At 42.9% G+C, this 18,393-nt stretch overlaps 1 protein-coding gene across 1 annotated transcript in view; it reads left to right on the top strand.

Annotated features, from left to right (window-relative positions):
* Nucleotides 1–18,393, top strand: part of CPLANE1 (ciliogenesis and planar polarity effector complex subunit 1) — a 218,550-nt gene that overhangs the window by 99,938 nt on the left and 100,219 nt on the right. The window contains exon 18 of the mRNA XM_078778809.1: nt 5,090–5,321. Coding sequence (XP_078634935.1) covers nt 5,090–5,321 — 232 coding nt within the window. The remainder of the gene's footprint in view (nt 1–5,089; nt 5,322–18,393) is intronic.

The following is an 18,393-nucleotide window of genomic DNA, read 5'->3' as shown; positions in this document are numbered from 1 at the left end:
ACGGCCTGAAATCCAAGATGGCCGCCACCGTAGCAAAACGCCCTAAATTTGGTGATCGCTCCGCGTCCTTGATAGGTGCAAGGCGATTGTGAAACCCCAGCGGCAGCCGCTACAACGCTAAAATTAACTTAATGTGGTTTAAATTTTTTTGTTTTCAGCATGAACTGCTTGGAACTTGTATATATAGGTGACTATAATAACAATAACTTCCACCTGACTACTAATCTTTGTATTTTGCACAATTTCAGACAGAGGCTGCCTTTTTTATTTCAACATGGCGGCCGGAAAATTGACGTTCGAATCCAGTCACCGGCAGCAGTTTGTTCGCTTTATAGTGTTAAGGTTCCACTTGTCCATTTTATGGTGTACTAACATATTCTTTTCTTCTTTTGCAAGTGACAGGCAGCGTCAGTTATATAAAACAGAAGACAAAAGGACGACCGAAAAAATCTGATGCTGCATCTACAAGTGCTTCCACATCACAGCGATCTACCAGAAGTCAGGCTTTCGACAAGGAGATGTGTGTCATTTGTCAGGAAGACAAAGCAGACAAATTGCACGACGTCTCAACTGAAAACATGGGAGCTCAGCTCAAAGCCATTGGTCAACAAACAGACAGAAAACTTTTGAAAGTTAGACTGAGCAATGTTGTAGGCTCATCTGATCTTCTTACAGCAGTTGCTGAGGACATGAAGTATCACTTTCTGTGCTTAGGCCATGCAAAACGAGACATAGAAAAAGCTAACAGACCTCCAAAACAGCATGTTCATTTTGCACAGTTAGTGTCTGACCTGGAGATGCTCGACATGGTGGAAACTGAAATCAATGACCCATCTAACAGTTCAGCTTTGAATATGAACGACATTGAACAATCATATGTTGGTTTGCTAGAAGCCAATGGGTTCCCTTTACCCGACAATCCGCGATACAAACCATACTTAAAGCAACTGATTTTGGACAACATCGCTGATGTGCACTTCACCAGGCCTCCAGACAAAACCAAACCTGAGCAAGTACTTTCTACCAAATCCAAGGAAACCCTGTTAGCTGGTGCGTTGGCCTCCGATACAAAAGACCTAAGAGAAGATGTGAAAGTCCTTCTGAAAGCTTCTAAAATACTGAGAAGAGACATTGCAAGCGCAACTCCATGGAAATTCGAATGAGCATTTGATAATTATGAACCACCTGCTTTGCTTCAACTCCTCTGCAAGCTTGCTATCCAAGGTTTACATCATGTTAAAACAATCAGCAGGGCCGAATCTATGAACCAAAGTGCATCTGTGCTGGCACAACATTTCGTATGTGCATACAAGTCTGATCGGCAGGTCACCTATGAAACAAAACACGAAGATGTCACTTTCAAACACCGCACTGAGAGCCATCCGCACTGAGAACTTCTCTCCAGTTCGCTGTTTGAATCCACCAGCTCCTGAAGCAGTATTGCACCTCATAAAGTGCGGGTGCAAACGTGGATGCGAAGGAAGGTGCAGCTGTCGCAAGAACAATATCCCATGTACGGAAGTTTGTGGATGCTGGGTTTTCAGCTGCAACAACAAAACTGTCCAACCAGGGATAAATGAAGACTGTGAAGATTGAGGTGTTACTTTCTATGACATTCACAAAATTATAATTCACTTGATATCCATTGTTAAAAATACTAAATGAAAGCCAGGCATTTAATCAGTATGACTTTTTGCATCTTCCTGTTTAAACGATTTAAGAGATTGAACAGTAATTCAAGTATTTCATTTTATTTAGATCTGTTTGTTGGCTTGTTAATTATGTATTCTTTGTGAAAAATACATGTCTTTAAATAGATACTTTGTTTGTAATTACATGCGAAGGGAGAAGGTATAGTTTACATTGCGGGTGCGCGGTGGCCATTTTGGAATTTGGCATGTAGATCATACATATAACATAAATTTTATGATTCCATTCGATTCCTGGTCTCAGAAAACATATATTTAGACACTTTATTTGTAATTGTATCACATGTACTCGCGAAGATATCGCATTATTAGTGTTCGGTGGCCATTTTGGACGCCATCTTGGATTTCATAGTCTTAGAATGTTCAGAAAAAATGCCACCCTAATTTTTTTTAAAGCTTATGATACCTTCTTACAAAATCAATTGAGTTTTTGCTTTTAACAAAAAAAATACACGAAATTCCAAATATGCCTATACTATATTGGGAACACAGCCTTATCTGAAACACATATCTGAAACACATATTAAGGAAATAACTGAAAGTCCTATGGTGTCCTACGTGTTGCCTATGGACTAGCTATGGGTGCGACCTTATTAAATGATGGGATATTTACAAGAGTTATTATTTACAAGTATTTACAAGTGAGTGGTTCTAAAACCGCAACAATATATATATATATATATATATATATATATATATATATATGTATACATATATATATATATATATATTGTTATGGATTCGGGGGATGGCTCTCCCGTTAGCAAGGGGTGATTAGCCCCTTGTCCTGTTAAGCTGGCCGTCTCCCCGGTCCTGGTACTTGTAACGCTCTCCCGCGGGATGGAACGGATCAGGGTTATGGGTCCAGGGTTTATCCCGAATACCTCTATCCGTCCCTCCGCAGACCAGGGAGACAAGTACCGCTCGAACCCCGGTTTTAGATGGACTAGTTGCCGAGCGGTTTTAGCAACCCGAAGTTTGAGCCATTAACAGTTCTAAACCCGATCCTAAACGTTGGCCAAATCATGCCACAGGTATTCAATGAAGGAAATCACTAAAGCGACCGAATGTGAAGAAGAGAAGAAGAAGAAGTAGGAAGAACAAATATGATTTATTGCGAACTATTAACAAGACCAAAAATAACCAAGGAGAATGGGAAGGATAAGAAAATAACTGAACAGAAAGGAGCAAGGAGACACAGTGCAATATTATTAGCTTATCTATGAACAGTCTTACTTATAACCCCAAGACAACATGAAAGACGGACAAACGGGCACAATTACACGGGGGAAATGGCCGATTGGATTGAATGCCAGCAGGACGGGGCACGGTCCAGGGAGGTCGCTTCGAGAAGGTGTCAGGGCCGGTGGCGTGATGCTGGTTTTTCTCGCGTCGATTCCGCAGTCAGCAGGGCCCAAGACGACACGAGGCGGCGCAAGCTCCAGCGCAAGGGGGCAGCACGTTGAGGCAGTCCGCGCACGTAACCATTCGTGTCCGCTTCTCTCCTATAAAACCCCGCGCTTGCCCTTTTATGACGTGCTTTTGGGATCAACCCGCGTGCGTTGGATCCGCCCCTCGGTGAGCTCGCCTCAGCCTTGATTGGTGCGAGGGCTCACCGATCCTGCCCCTCTTGATGAGGCGTTGGCAAAGCCACGCCTTGTTCCTCGCGCTTGGCTGACTCCCCCCCCCCCCGATGACGAGGTGGAGACACGCCTTTCTTCTCCGAGGTTACCTCGTGCGTAATGGAGTCAAATGCAGCAAAGTGGACGGGGGATGAAATGCAGCAAAGTGGCTAAAGGAGTCAAAATGCAGCAAAGTGGCTAAAGGAGTCAAAATGCGGCAAAGTGGATAAACCTGGCACTTTGAAGATGCCATGTCGGAGGGATCTATCTTATTTAATTCGGTGCAACGTAATGAACTAGTGGATCACAGAACCTTCAACTACATTTACTAAGGACATAACTAATGAGGGAAATCATAGATTTGCTACGTGTGTGCGATGGATTAACTAAGGACGACCTTTGATCTTTCTTTACACTACGGAGGGTAATATTTACACAACAAAACAACCACAATTCTCAAATCCGTTACAATATACAGTATATATATATATATATGTGTATATATATATATATATATATATATATATATATATATATATATATATATATATATATATATATATATATATATATATATATATGTATATATATATATATATATATATATATATATATATATATATGTATATATATATATGTATATATATATATATATATATATATATATATATATATATATGTATATATATATATGTATATATATATATGTATATATATATATATATGTATATATATATATGTATATATATATATATATATATATATATATATATATATATATATATGTATATATATATATATGTATATATATATATATATATATGTATATATATATATATATATATGTATATATATATATATATATATATGTATATATATATATGTATATATATATATATATATATGTATATATATATGTATATATATATATATATATGTATATATATATATATATATATATATATATATATGTATATATATATATATATATATATATATATATATATGTATGTATATATATATATATATATGTATGTATATATATATATATATATATGTATGTATATATATATATATATATATATATATATATATATATATATATATATATATATTCACACACCATATATATATATATATACATATGCAGGTTGGGTGGGAAACATTTGACAATGTTTCTTGGGGCAACAGTGTGAGACTGCAATTTTGCAAGATTAAAGAACATGTTCCATTTAGTTGCTGTATTAATACCTCCGCCACCTAAGGTGGACGGAGGTAATGTTTTTCACCCCTCTCTGTCCTCTGTTTGTTTGTTTGTTTGTCTGTCTGTGAGGATATATCAAAAAGGTGTGGATATATTTGGATGAAACTTGGTCGACAGGGTTGGGTGTGTAACAAAGCTGAATTAATTCAATTTAGGTGAAGATTCGAATCTGGATCCGGATCAGTGAATTTAAAAAATATTTTAAGGATCTCAATACAATTGAGTGATAGAGCCAGAAACAATATGCAACATGATATTTCCAAACGTTGTGGATGACCTATGACTAAACTAGGTGGATGAGTTGGGTAAGTGACAAGAACAAGCCAATTGGATTTTGGTTCAGGTCTGGATCCAGATTCAACCGATCAGTAGCATACAAAACATAAACTGTTCAGCTTGGCAGAGGTATGCTCTCTCCTGTGTTCCATCCTAGTTTGGTCCCGTTTAACTATGGTCTAAGTGTGATTATGATGTGTTTCTTTTTGCGCACACAGAGGAAGACCGTCGATGGCTGCTCATGAGAGGTGATGATGTGCGCCATGCTGTGCGAAATCAAAGACTTTCTAAATTGTGGACTCCTGAGTTATGCCTAGATCTCCTGCTGCTTGCTGGCCGACCAATAGAAGCTTGTTGGCTGGCTCTTGAACTTGGTGATTGGCGCACAGGGGCGATTCTGGGGGCAGCATGCCATATTAGAAGTCAAAGTCCCTCATGCTCTATTGCAGGGTAAGTAAAGGCCTTTTTTGCAGGTTTGCTATTTACAACATCCTAAAGGAGACCAGAAAATATAAAGATATAATTTTGAACTTGACCAGATGAGAGGGAAAATTTTTTATCGGAACCCCTACCTCACTTTGTGACTACTCCACTGTTTCTGCTAGACCAGGGGTCGGCAACCTTTTTGACATGAAGTGCCAGTTTGAAATGTTCTTGTTAATTTGTGTGCCATATCAACATTAAGTTTTACATCAAGTTTAATTATGACACCACATCAAAAAAATACTTCCAACAGACATGGAATTTTATTCCATTCATATAGGCTACATGCATAGCAACAACATTTTAAAGAAACATTTATCTCTCATAATCAGGACATTGTAATGATAATTTTATCATTGTAAAATTTGTCCCCAATGAGGTTACAAATTATATGCATGGACCCCATTTCAAAACACTGCTTTCAGTAACTCATTTACAAAGTATTGCATTGGAAACAAATGTCAAAAAGGGAGAATAAACTGTATCAAACAGAAATACCACTACTATACAAGAATGCTGCCATCCTCATGAAAACATCCACATCTGAGTTGGAAAAAAAGAGATGGACAAACAGCTACATATGCAAACCCATGTGTACTACAAATAAACAGATGCCTTCCAGTCAGTGTGCGCCCTGGCCCTGCTTTCCTTTGCTGAGCTCCATTATCTGGGGGTTGTAGTTAGTCACTTTGAGTTGTGCACATGCTTCGGAGTGGTCGGTTGTCAAACGACTGCGGGAGGGGCTGAGCACGTTCTTCATGTGTGAGAATATCTGCTCACAGATGTACGTTGACCCGAAGACTGACAGCAAAGCCAGTGCAACGTTCCGGAGACAGCTGAACTTCTTCGGCATGGATGTCCAGCAGGTGAAAATGCAGGTTCCGTGATCTTGCACTGCCGTGGTTTCTAGTTGTTTCCGTAGCTCTGCAAACTTAGTCACCCATAGTGTTGAACTCTTCAGCTCAATCAGCTGCATTTCCATGTCCTGTGTATCCAACCAGTCTATCAGAGATAAATCCAATTCGTGTCCATCAAAGCTGTCTGGCTTGATCAAGAAAGAGAACATGGGTCCATACTTCTGAAAGTCCCCAAATCGTGTTGTGAACTCCGACTCAAGCTCGCTCATGTATTTGCATATTTCAGCGGTGCTGATGCTGTGCTGCGAGGACAGCTCCCTTTCGTGTTTGAAGTAGCGGAAAGTCGAGGTAGCAACATCGCTTGAAAAGATTGCTAGCTTGCCGACAAAAGCCGTCCATGTGTCGAACATGTCCAAAACAGTTTGCCCTGTACCTTGCAGTCAGAGATTGAGCTCGTTGAAGTGTCCCGTAATATCCGTGAGAAACATAAGTTTCACGACCCACTTCTCGTCCTCGAGTTCTGGGTAGTTTTGGCCCTTTTCAGCCAGGAAGGCCTTGATTGCATCAAAGCAGCTGACAAACTGCTCCAAAACCTTTTCCGCAGCTTAGCCACCTAACCACTGAGTGGAGAGGGATATCTTTGTATGTGCAGTCCATTTCCTCAAGCAGGGAATGGAACTGTCGTTGTGTCAGAGCAGATCGCTTAGCTATGAAGTTAATAACCTTTACTACCGTAGCCATAACCTCATTAAGATCTGAATTTGACATCTTTGCACAGAGGTTTTCTTGGTGTATTATGCAGTGGAGTTTCATGATGGTGTGACCAACTTTTTCCTCAATTAATCTGACAGCTCCCCTCTGTTTCCCGACCATGGCGGGGGCGCCATCTGTTATCACTGCAAAAATCTTCCTGAAGTCAATCCCTCGCTCCTTAAAATGTTCCATAAACACCTTGGCTATGTCCTCACCTTTTGTTGTGTCAGACATTGGCTTTAAGCAGCAGAGTTCCTCTCTTACAGTCGAATCACAGTATCTTGCCATGACTGTCAAACATGGTATGTCATTCACGTCCACGCTCTCGTCAAGTGCAATGCTAAACACCACAGCATCTTTTAACCCAGCTATTTGCTGCGTGCTGACATTTTCTGCCATTTCTTCGATGCGTCGCTCAACACTTTCAGCTGACATGGGAATATCTTTTATTCTTGATTTGATTAACTCTTTGTTTGGTAAGCCTTCAAACAGAACCTCTGAGCTACAGAGAAAAGCCTCCTTAATATATTCGCCATCAGTGAATGGCTTTCCGCATTTCACAATGCATTGAGCAATGCAATAGCTTGCTTCAGTCGCATGTTTTTTAGCAATGGCAAAGATTTTGAGGGTGTTGGCTTGCTTCCCATACCTGGACACGGCACATTTGATGGATTCTGCCTTGTCTGCCTGATCTTTCAAAGTTTTCTCATGCTTTGTCTCAAAATGGCGCTTAATACTCGATGTTCGACAAACAACATTTTCAAAACATAAAGTACACACAGCACGGTCCTTCTGAAAAACAAAACCCCACTCTTCTGTCCATGAGGGCTGGAATGCCCGAACCTTTACTTCAGCTTTCTTAGCTAGCGGGGTTGCCATCAATCTACCGAACTTGAACCGCTTCACTGCAATTCCTGTGGGAAATGTGAGCGGGAGGCCATACCGTCAATTAAACTAAATAAGACAGGCCGCGTGTTACGAGAAAACTACTACCCCCATTTTCATTACTACCACCCCATAATAAAAACCTCAAAATAATGACGAGATTAATATTAAAACGCAGAACGGAGCCTGAATGATAAAGAGTGGAGATGCAACCGCTGACCACCGGGTGTTAACACACAGTCACTCTTACAGCACCTCATGTTGCCGCGAACGGCGTATCGGAAGGCACCAAGCCTGCATCTACTGTTTTATATCTGCGATTATTATACAATTCAGAATAATGATGAGATTAATATTACAACTCAGAAACCAGTCCGAATAATAATAATGAGTGGAGATGCAGCCTTGGATCATCTGCTGTGAACAACACGACTGTTCCTACAGCACATCCGGTTGCCGTGAATATTGTGTTTGAATGCGCCAGGCCGGCATCTCATGTTGTGCATCTTTGATTATTATTCCAGTAAAATAATTTGGAATTGGAATGGTGACTCTGCTCTGATCCATCTACCTCATCACCCTGCACCATCACACCGGAATACTGTTATAGTGCAACACGCGCAACAGCCAATGGCTGTTCAAGAGGTGATTTGGCATGCAGCGGAGAGGGCACTGCTTTCGCCAGTGTGCCAATGATTACGCTGCCGCGTGCCAATGGTGGCACGCGTGCCTAAGGTTGCCGACCCCTGTGCTAGACTGTTTTACCAAAAGGCCATGCCATGCCACAATCATTATGTTGTGCTCAAATCGCATTGAAATGATTTTTGTGTAAAAAAAGAAAAAAAAAGAAAAAAAAAAGCGTCTTTTGTTAGAAAGTGAAAAACTCATTTAATTAATTAATGGAGTGTATATTGTGCAGTGGTTTTTCAGGTAATCGTTGTGCATCTCATAAGAACTAAATAATAACACCAGAATTAAAAACTCTGACCTTTGCAATGCACAACCCATGTACTCACTTTTTACACTGTGTGCGGCACGCAAAAGTGAGGTTAAGCAATTGGTTCACTCTGTGTATTTGTCTGCAGACGTCACTGTACGTGATTGTATTTTTTTTTACGGCATAGGGCAAAGCCATCTTAGAACAGTTTGTCCGTCTGTATGTACAGTCACGTGAAAAAGGAAGTACACCCCATGTAAAGTTTTGACTTTTTCAACATATTTCAACATACAGCTATTTGATCTTCATTTCAACAATATTGAAAGATAAAGGTGATATAATATAACAAATATCATGAAACATTTACATTTTGTAGTCCATTGTATAATTTAAATAAGCATAAATGCAAATTTCGCATGTGGAAAAAGTAAGTACACCCCGACATTTATTAATACTTCAAATACCTAAAATTAGAATCAGGTGCACCAGCTCAGGTGCAAATTTTTTTTAATTTTTTTTTTGTATACTGAATCGAGGCTCGTGAAAGAGCTAACATTTATTTCACAAACAAATCGACCAGACAAACAAAATACACAAAAAGAGGGAGCGGAAGACAAGATGGGGAGAGAAGGGGAAGCACACAACCACAACATTTGAGAGCAGGGAGAAGTGTGGGAGGGAGAGGGCTTGGGGGGAGGAGGCGTGGGAAGGGGGGGGGGGGGGAGAGGTATAAAACACAAGGGGACCGAAATTAGCGGGGGTAAAAAAGATCAAGGTTTTGGATGGGGGAGGATAAGAGATGGTGGTGAACAGCTGTTTTAAAGACCTGGAGGGTGGAGTGGGATTGAAGAGAGTGAGGGAGTTTGTTCCAGAGGCGGGAGAAAAGAGGAATGAAGGAGTGAAGGTGAGCAGAAAGTCTTGATTTTGGCAGTTTAACCATAAGAGGGTTGCAGGCAGATCTTGTGCGACCTGTAGGAATATTTGGGGGACAGAGCCCAGAGAGAGCTGGGGGGGCAAGGCCAGAGAGGAGTCGGTAGAAGACGGAAAGACCACCAACCTGCCTGCGGTGAGTGAGTGAAAGGCCCTTGGAGTTAGCTTCATCGCGGGAGATTCCAATGATTCTGAACGCTTTGGTTTCAACAGCGTGAAGACGAGCTAGGTGTGAGGCAGGAGCACCAGACCAGAGGGGAGAGCAGTATTCCATAGAGCTGTGGATGAAAGCCTTGTATGTGGTGAGGAGCTCGGGTGTGCCAAGGAAGGACTTCACACGACGGAGGATGCCCAGTCGGCGACTGGCTTTGGAGGCTAGATTTGAAATGTGGTTTTCCCAGGAAAGATCATGGCAAATAGTGAGACCCAAAAGCTTGATTGACAGAACTTCTTGGAGAGGATTATTCAGAAAGTGGATGGGAGGGTTGTCCAGTCGGTCTTTTCGGAGAGACATCGTAAGAGTGTGAGATTTATCAGGATTGAAAGACATGTTGCATTTGTTTGCCCAGTCTTTGATTTTGTCCAGGTCTGCATAGAGCGAGGAGGCTGCAGACTGCCGATCTGAGGGATGAGGAATGGAGCGACAGAGAGTAGAGTCGTCAGCAAAGAGATAGAGAGGATTTTCAAGAGAGTCAGAGAGATCATTGATGAAGACCAGAAAAAGCACAGGCCCCAGAACACTACCTTGGGGAACTCCAGCCTGAACAGGAAGAGGAGATGAGAGAAACCCATTCAGGGCCACACGTTGACTACGACCAGAGAGGAAGTCCGCCAGCCATGCGTGGAGATTTCCATGGATACCAAAGGAGGAGAGTTTGGTGAGCAGAGCAGGGTGCCAGACCGTATCGAAGGCACGTGAAATGTCAAGGGAGACAGCTCTAATTTCCTGTTTGGCGTTGAGGACCTCCATCCATTGTTGAGAAAGCAGAAGCAGCATGTCCAGAGTAGAGTGACCAGGTCTGAAACCAAATTGATGATCAGAGATCAAGCCATTGGAGAAGAGGAAAGATTTCATATCTGAAGCAATGATGGATTCCATGACTTTGCTGATAATTGGGAGAAGGCTGATTGGTCTGTAGTTGCTAGGATCTGTTTTTGCACCTTTTTTGTGCAAAGCGGTGATGTTGGCTGATTTCCAAGCAGATGGCAGATGACCTTGAGCAAAAGAGAGGGTGAAGATAACAGAAAGAGGGAGTGAAAGAGCGGAAGAACATGATTTTAGGACCCGTGGGCTGATGCCGTCAGGACCAGTTGCAGAATCAGAGTCGAGGGTTGACAGAAACTTTTCCACCTTGTCAGGAGGAAAGGACACAGAGTCCAGGAGCAGCTGGGTACGACTGGGTACGGTGGGTACAGAGAGGGATGGGTTTGGGACACAAGATTTAGAGGCAAACACAGAGTTGAGGCATTCAGCTTTTTCACGTGCGGAGTCAGCCGTTAAGCCGTTTGAGGTGAGGGAGGGGATGGAGGGGGAACAAACACCAGAAACAGATTTGACCAGACGCCACCAGGATTTGGAAGAGGGAGACAGATAAGAGAGTTCGGTCTTGAGAACGGTGAGATATTGTTTCCTGGCTCTCCTGAGGGTGGACACATACTTGTTTTGGGCTTTGTGAAAGGAAAAGAGATTTCCTTCCATTGGATTTGCTTTCCAGAAGACGAAAGCAAGTTGTTTCAGGGCAACAGCCTCACCACAAGATTCCGTGTACCATGGACGGGAGGAAGGGTATGACAACTGAAGACGAGATGGGATAAATCTGTGCATGAGAGAGAGCAATTTACTTTGAAAGAATTCCCAGGATGAGTTGATGTCAGAGGCGGTCGAGATGGGAGACCAGTCCAGATGATTTATGGCTGCTTGAAGACCGTGCCAGTTTGCCTGAGTGAAATGCCAGACTCGTCGACGCTGAGGAGGCTCTCTGAGAATGGTCAGAGGGATGTCCACTTTGACAAGCACATGATCAGATGAGCCGATTGGAGCAGAAGAAGAGCAGCAGACATTTTCAGGGAAGTTAGTCATAACCAAGTCCAGAAGAGAAGATGCTCCGTTGACTGAGATCCGGGTCGGGAAATTGACAGATTGTGTCAGTCCCAGTGAGTCGCAGAAGTCCTTTGCTGAAGAGCCATGGCTGGTGAGAGAGGTGCCCACACCCAGCCAACTGGCATGGTGACAATTGAAATCACCACATATGAGGAAGAGAGACTTGGGATGGGTAGATAGAAGTTGGTCCATATTTTCAGACAGCGAGATGTAGATGGAGTCATCACTGTTTGGTGGACGGTACAACACACATATGAACAAAAGGTGGGAGCGAAGGGGAAGCCGTAGCCAAAGGTATTCCTGGGGGTGAGGTGGAGAGAGGGCAGTGGAGGGCGAGTGAGGAAGAGAGTTTTTTATAAAGATAGCAACCCCACCTCCAGGACGAGGCTCAGGTCTATCATACCGGAGGAGGGAGTAACCTGGGAGAGATACCAAGGCATCAGAGACATCATGAAGGAGGAAAGTTTCTGTTAAGCAGATCACGTCTGGTTTGTCAGAAGCAACCTGTATGGAGAGATCAGTCAAGTTTGAGCGAAGGCCCCGGATGTTTGAGGTCCATACCGTTAATGAAGAGGAAGGGGGAGCATCGGGTACAGAACAGCGGGGGGGGGGGGGGGGAGGAGGGGCAGGGTAAGATGTGGAAGAGGAGGAAGAGGTAGGGAGAGCTGTTGAAGGTGTGTCAGAGATTTCAGAATAGCTTGGAGAAAGGGAAGAATGGGGCAGACAAAAGGTTTGATGGAGATTGGGTGAGGCACAATGAGGTGTTATTTGAGGAGGGGGAAGAGCGAGGCAGAAGGTTGGGGGAGATGAACGTGAAAGTTGGAAGGGGGAAGAAGCAGGGAGGATGCTTTGAGGAGGAGGGGTGAGAGGGGAGTTTAGGAGGGGAGGAGCGAGGGAAAATCTCGGAGGGGAGGGGTGTGGGGGGAGTTTAGGAGGGAGGGGAGGGAAGGGGCAAGGGGGGAGATTTGAAAGGGATGGGTGATGGGGAGGATTTGGAGGGGAGGGGTGATGGGGAAGTTTTGGAGGGGAGGGGGGATGGGGATGTTTTGGAGGGAAGGGGGGATGGGGAAGATTTGGAGGGGAGGGGTGAGATTGGATTTTGAAAAGTGTACGCTTCATGGGAAACTAACATTTTTTGCAAAATGAGTTTGAGACCTTCGAGTCAAAAATACGTTTGAGGACGCTGAAGGAGGGGTGGAATTCTGGAGAGTTTAGGGAATGTAGAAAAGAGGAACTGTAAGAGATGGTATTATTATTATTTTTTGGAATGAATAGATTTGGTGAGCAAGACGAAAGCATCCTTTTGTAGGAGAAGAAGAAAAAGGTGTTATAATATATGAGAGAAAATAGTTGTTCAGGGGAGAGATTATACATTTCTAACCACGTGATCGCGAACAACGTGAACGAAGAACGAACGAACAAATAAGAACAACAAATAAATGAATAAGACCTCAGAAGGAAATATATTTTGGGGGTTTTTTTTTTTGAGTAGAGATATTAAACAAGGAGGTATGGGGTGAACGACTGGGACGAAACAGAGAACGAAAATAATTGCAGCGCATTCGACGAACCGCTGAGAGAAAACAAAACCACAAGGTCGGAGACGGTACGGTAGCCTAAGCCTACAAGTACTAGGCCTCAGAATACTCGATACGCATTAACCGACGATTGTGTATACATGTACAAAAAATTAGCACCGAAAATTTTCCTAAAGATACGCCATAGGTACACACACCGACACATAGATACAGTCTCGACAAAAATACAATTGTGAAAGATTACTTAGCTTCGAAAGCATGAGCGCATGGAACAGCTTCGAAAAGACGTCGAACGCTTCGAACAGAACAGCTTCGAAATGATTCGAACATCGTTGGAGAGGATCTTGGAGGAACCTGTCTTATTTAAACGTCAGACATTTCGTTTGGTTTGCTCTTTGTTGTTGAAGTGTGCGGCGTCACCATGCCTAGGTCAAAAGAGCTCTCTAAGGCCTTCAGAAAGAAGGTTATAGATGCCTTCAAGTCTGGGAAGGGATTTAAAAAGATCTCCAAACAATTTGAAATCAATCATTCGACTGTCCGGAAGATCATCTACAAGTAGAGAAGATTCCAAACAACTACCAACTTGTTCAGGCCAGGCCGCCCCAGCAATTTCAGCCTGAGAGCAGACCGCAAGATGCTGAAAGAAGTCTCTAAGAACCCCAGAATCTCATCACGGGACCGGCAGGTAGCTCTTGCCACTGTTGATGTCAAAGTGCACAAGTCTACCATTAGAAAGAGACTGCACAAATTTGATCTACATGGGAGGTGTGCCAGGAGGAAACCTTTGCTGTCCAGAAAGAACATCAGGGCAAGACTAAAGTTTGCCAATGAACACCAAGGCAAAGACCAGCACTTCTGGAACAATGTGCTCTGGACAGATGAGTCAAAGGTAGAGCTATTTAGCCACAGTACCAGAAGACATGTTTGGCGAATACCAAAGACAGAATTTGACCACAAGAACCTGATACCAACTGTAAAGCATGGTGGTGGAAATATTATAGTTTGGGGCAGCTTTGCTGCATCAGGGCCTGGGCAGCTCACCATCATAGAATCCACTATTAATTCTTCATTGTACCAGAGGGTGCTTGAGGATAATGTGAGGCCATCTGTCGGAAAGTTGAAGCTCAACCGAACGTGGACCTTGCAATATGACAACGATCCTAAATATACCAGTAAATCCACCAAGGAATGGCTGAAAAGAAAGAAATGGAGGGTTCTGGAATGGCCAAGTCAAAGCCCAGATCTAAATCCCATTGAGATGTTGTGGGGGGATTTGAAACGAGCTGTGCATGCAAGAAACCCCCTCAAACATCGTACAGCTGAAAGAATTCTGCATGGAGGAGTGGGCAAAAATTTGTCCCAGTCGATGTCAGAGACTGGTAGACAGTTATAAGAAACGCCTACTTGAGGTTGTTTCTGCCAAAGGCGGCAATATCACCTATTAGTGCCAAGGGTGTACTTACTTTTTCCATATGCAAAATTTGCATTTATGTTTATTAAAATTATACAATGGACTACAAAATGTAAATGTTTCATGATATTTGTTATACTAGGGCATTGCCCGTACGTGGGTGCCCGTTCCTTGCCAAAAAAAAAAAAAAACGCTACCCGTACGCTCTACCCCGCCTGTACGCCCGTAAACAAAAAAAACAACGCTCTTCGCTTCCGCCCTTCGCTCTGACTGAATTGGGGGAAATAATGCGCATAAGAAATCGAATTACGAACCGTAATGGCGGTCAGCTCGTAACGCGCTCAGCTCCGCTCGCTCTCACATCGGCCACGCCTACGCAACAAAGCGTTCTGTGATTGGCTGCCGGAAATGAAGTCTTCACTGTCCGGAAGTTCGCAAATCGCAGTTACGATGAATCGTTTTAATTTAATCGCAGTTTGAATTCGTTTTAAAACATAGTTTAACGGCAACATAGTTTTCCAACGTGAAATAAATGAATACGCTGTCAAATGTGCCGTCCGAGGCAGAGTCTGATCGCCACGTTCGGCACACGTGATAGCTCGCTGCTCTCTGATTGGTTGAATCGTTTTTTGGACATAGCTCGGTAAGTACTTCTCCGATTAATTTAAAACCTTGAAAAGGCACATCCTCGGGTCCCCAGCAATATACCTGGCAAGTTTAAAGTATATCGGACCCGTGGTTGTCGAGAAACAGCGGTCACAGACAAACAAACGTACAAACAGAGATTACTGGAATTATAGATAGATTATATCACCTTTATCTATCAATATTGTTGAAATGAAGATCAAATAGCTGTATGTTGAAATATGTTGAAAAAGTCCAAACCTTACATGGGGTGTACTTACTTTTTCACGTGACTGTATGTATGTCCCTTCAGACATATACCAATCAGAGCTGAGGATCAAGTCACATGACAGGGTGATGCGATTACGTCTGTCATTACGGCTGTACGTCGGCTGACTCTCCACACTCCGGCATTTTGATTCCAATTTCGTTCATGCCTCACCTTCGGGCCACTTTGAACAAATTAAGCCCAGGTTTCTTAATACAGTCGTGTTTCGTTTCAATAGTATCGTTTTCATAATAGTAATAGTAATAATATAGTAAATATGACCATAACACTTTAATCCCAATGTCGTGAATACAAAGTTAATGGATTGAAGTGGTGGATGGTTCATGAATCAATGATGAGCGGTGTGCGGTACTAACAACTGCGGAAGTAAGGAATTAGCCTCGGTTTTTGATAGCATGTTATTAACCCAATCCTTGTGGGGTATATAGTGCGGGAGCCCAGAAACATTTGTTTCACATCTCGAGTACAAAAGGTTTGAGGCCTGGAATATATGCATCTATGATAGGAGACCCCAAAAAGGCAATTCTTAAGTTCTGCAATTCTGCACAGCAACCAGGGGGCGCCACCAAAGACCCCTAAATGTGACTCTTAATTCACAATTTGAGTACATCTTTCAAACTTGTCTTAAAATGTTCTCTATAGGAGTGGAAATCAGAATTCCCAATTCTTAAGTTTTCAATTTGTGTATTAGGTCGCTTAAGAACGACCTAATTAATGCTAATTAACACTAATTAGCATTTTTAATTCACAATTTGAGTACATCCATGAAACATATGGCAATGTATTCCTTAGGTCATCCTAAATCAAGATCAGTCATTCTTAAGTATCCATTTCATGTATTAACCCACTTAAGAACGCAAAATGTACTCATTGACCCCGTCCCTGGCAAGGTGAGTGTTAATTCACAATTTGAGTACATCTTTCAAATTGGTCCCAAACTGTTCAGTAGATCATCGTGAATCAAGAACAGCAATTCTTATGTGTCCATTTCATGCATCAACCCACTTAAGAATGCAGTCAGTATTGTAACGGAATTTGGGTTGTCACTGGCTGCTATCCCCCCTCCACTCCCTGGCTGGCCCTCCCTTATATGCAAGGGAGGGGCTGGAGTGCTGACCTGAGGGCAGGCCCCAAGTAGACACCCACACCAGTGCTGAGCATGCACACACCTGTCTGGCTGGCCGGATCGAGGGTGTTCAGTTTTGGTTAAGGAAGGAGTTTTGGCCTCCCAGCCAATGGGGAGGCTTCTTCCCTAACTTGAGCCAATTACACCCTAAACAGGAAGTGCCTCTCTACAGAAATGACTGTCCTGCAGTGAATAACTGGGACCAATATACAACATTGTTTGGGGAATAATAACCAGTGACTTAAAGGGAAATATTAACACATTATCAATCCAGGTTTGTGACACTATCTTGAGGGACGAACTTTCTGGGACACCCTGTAGAGGGAGTTGTCGGTTTATCATAGGACCTAATCATGGGGAATCTCCTGCTCTTTCCCTCCATAGATTCTCTGAATCGGCTGCAGAATGTCTGATGTTGCCTGCAATGCCTAGATCACTGCTTAGGCAAGTCAACAAATAGGGTTAGGGTTTGGGGTTAGGTGGCAAAACCCCGGCAGAGGTTGTAGAAGGTGACGACTCCTTGGATGGACATAAATGTGGGGCATTGCTATGGTGAACATCACTGGCGGCTTTAACAGGTGGCGTTTGGGATGAGATGGCGGTAAAGTTCTTGTAACAAGAAACATGGTAACCCTAACCCTAACCCTAACCCAACCCTAACCCTAACCCTAACCCAACCCTAACCCTAACCCAACAAACAATACTATGCTGTAGGCCTAATAAGCATTCGGGGCCGATACAGAATTATGTAGCCCTAGGCCTAGGTGGCGCGCAGGAAATGTCCAGGCAGATGAGGGTATCCAAAGTTCTGTATGCATACCGATTTCAGGTTCGAACCACAGCTGAGTAGAAAATAATGACTTATTGCCTCAAAATTTGAAATAACTTCTTTTGGATTTCACTGACCAAAACTGACTGACTCGCCATGCTCACTGACCACCCGCTGTGATTTTATTTTTCAGACAATGATTTGAAACATGCAACCATGGAATCGGCCACCAATACTACGCCTACTGTCCAGCCTACTGTCCAGCCTACTGTCCAGCCTACTGTTTCATCATTGGAACGCAGATGTATTCTTCACATCCAACGCAGTGCAGACAAGAAAGCTCGTCCAGACGTTCTACCTTTCAAGGATACGCAATGGGAAGCAGTAGAAACAGCAGCAGCTAATAGACGGCAAAAGCAACATTTCCAGGACTCTGTCTATTGTGGTGTAGTTCAGAGATTGCCTACGTCTCCTGCTGAAATGGATGGTTACCATGTTTCTTGTTACAAGAACTTTACCGCCATCTCATCCCAAATGCCGCCTGTTAAAGCCGCCAGTGATGTTCACCGTAGCAATGCCCCACATTTACGTCCATCCAAGGAGTCGGCACCTTCTACATCATCTGCCGGGATTTTGCCACCTGTTTGTCTATTCTGTGAGAAAAAGATAAAACGACTCAAAGGTGGAAGCGTCGAACTGTTGGGAAGATGTGAAACCATTGAAGCCGGTGTATCGATCCAAAATGCAGCAAAGACATTAAATGACAGTAAGGTTATTCCAAAAGTAGTTGATACGGATTTAATTGCCAAGGAGGCCCAC

This window comes from Myxine glutinosa, chromosome 1 (genome assembly GCF_964187855.1).
Source record: "Myxine glutinosa chromosome 1, kmMyxGlut1.1, whole genome shotgun sequence".
Lineage (NCBI taxonomy): Eukaryota > Metazoa > Chordata > Myxini > Myxiniformes > Myxinidae > Myxine > Myxine glutinosa.
Note: the sequence above shows the minus strand (reverse complement) of the source record. Positions and strands in the feature narration are given on the sequence as shown.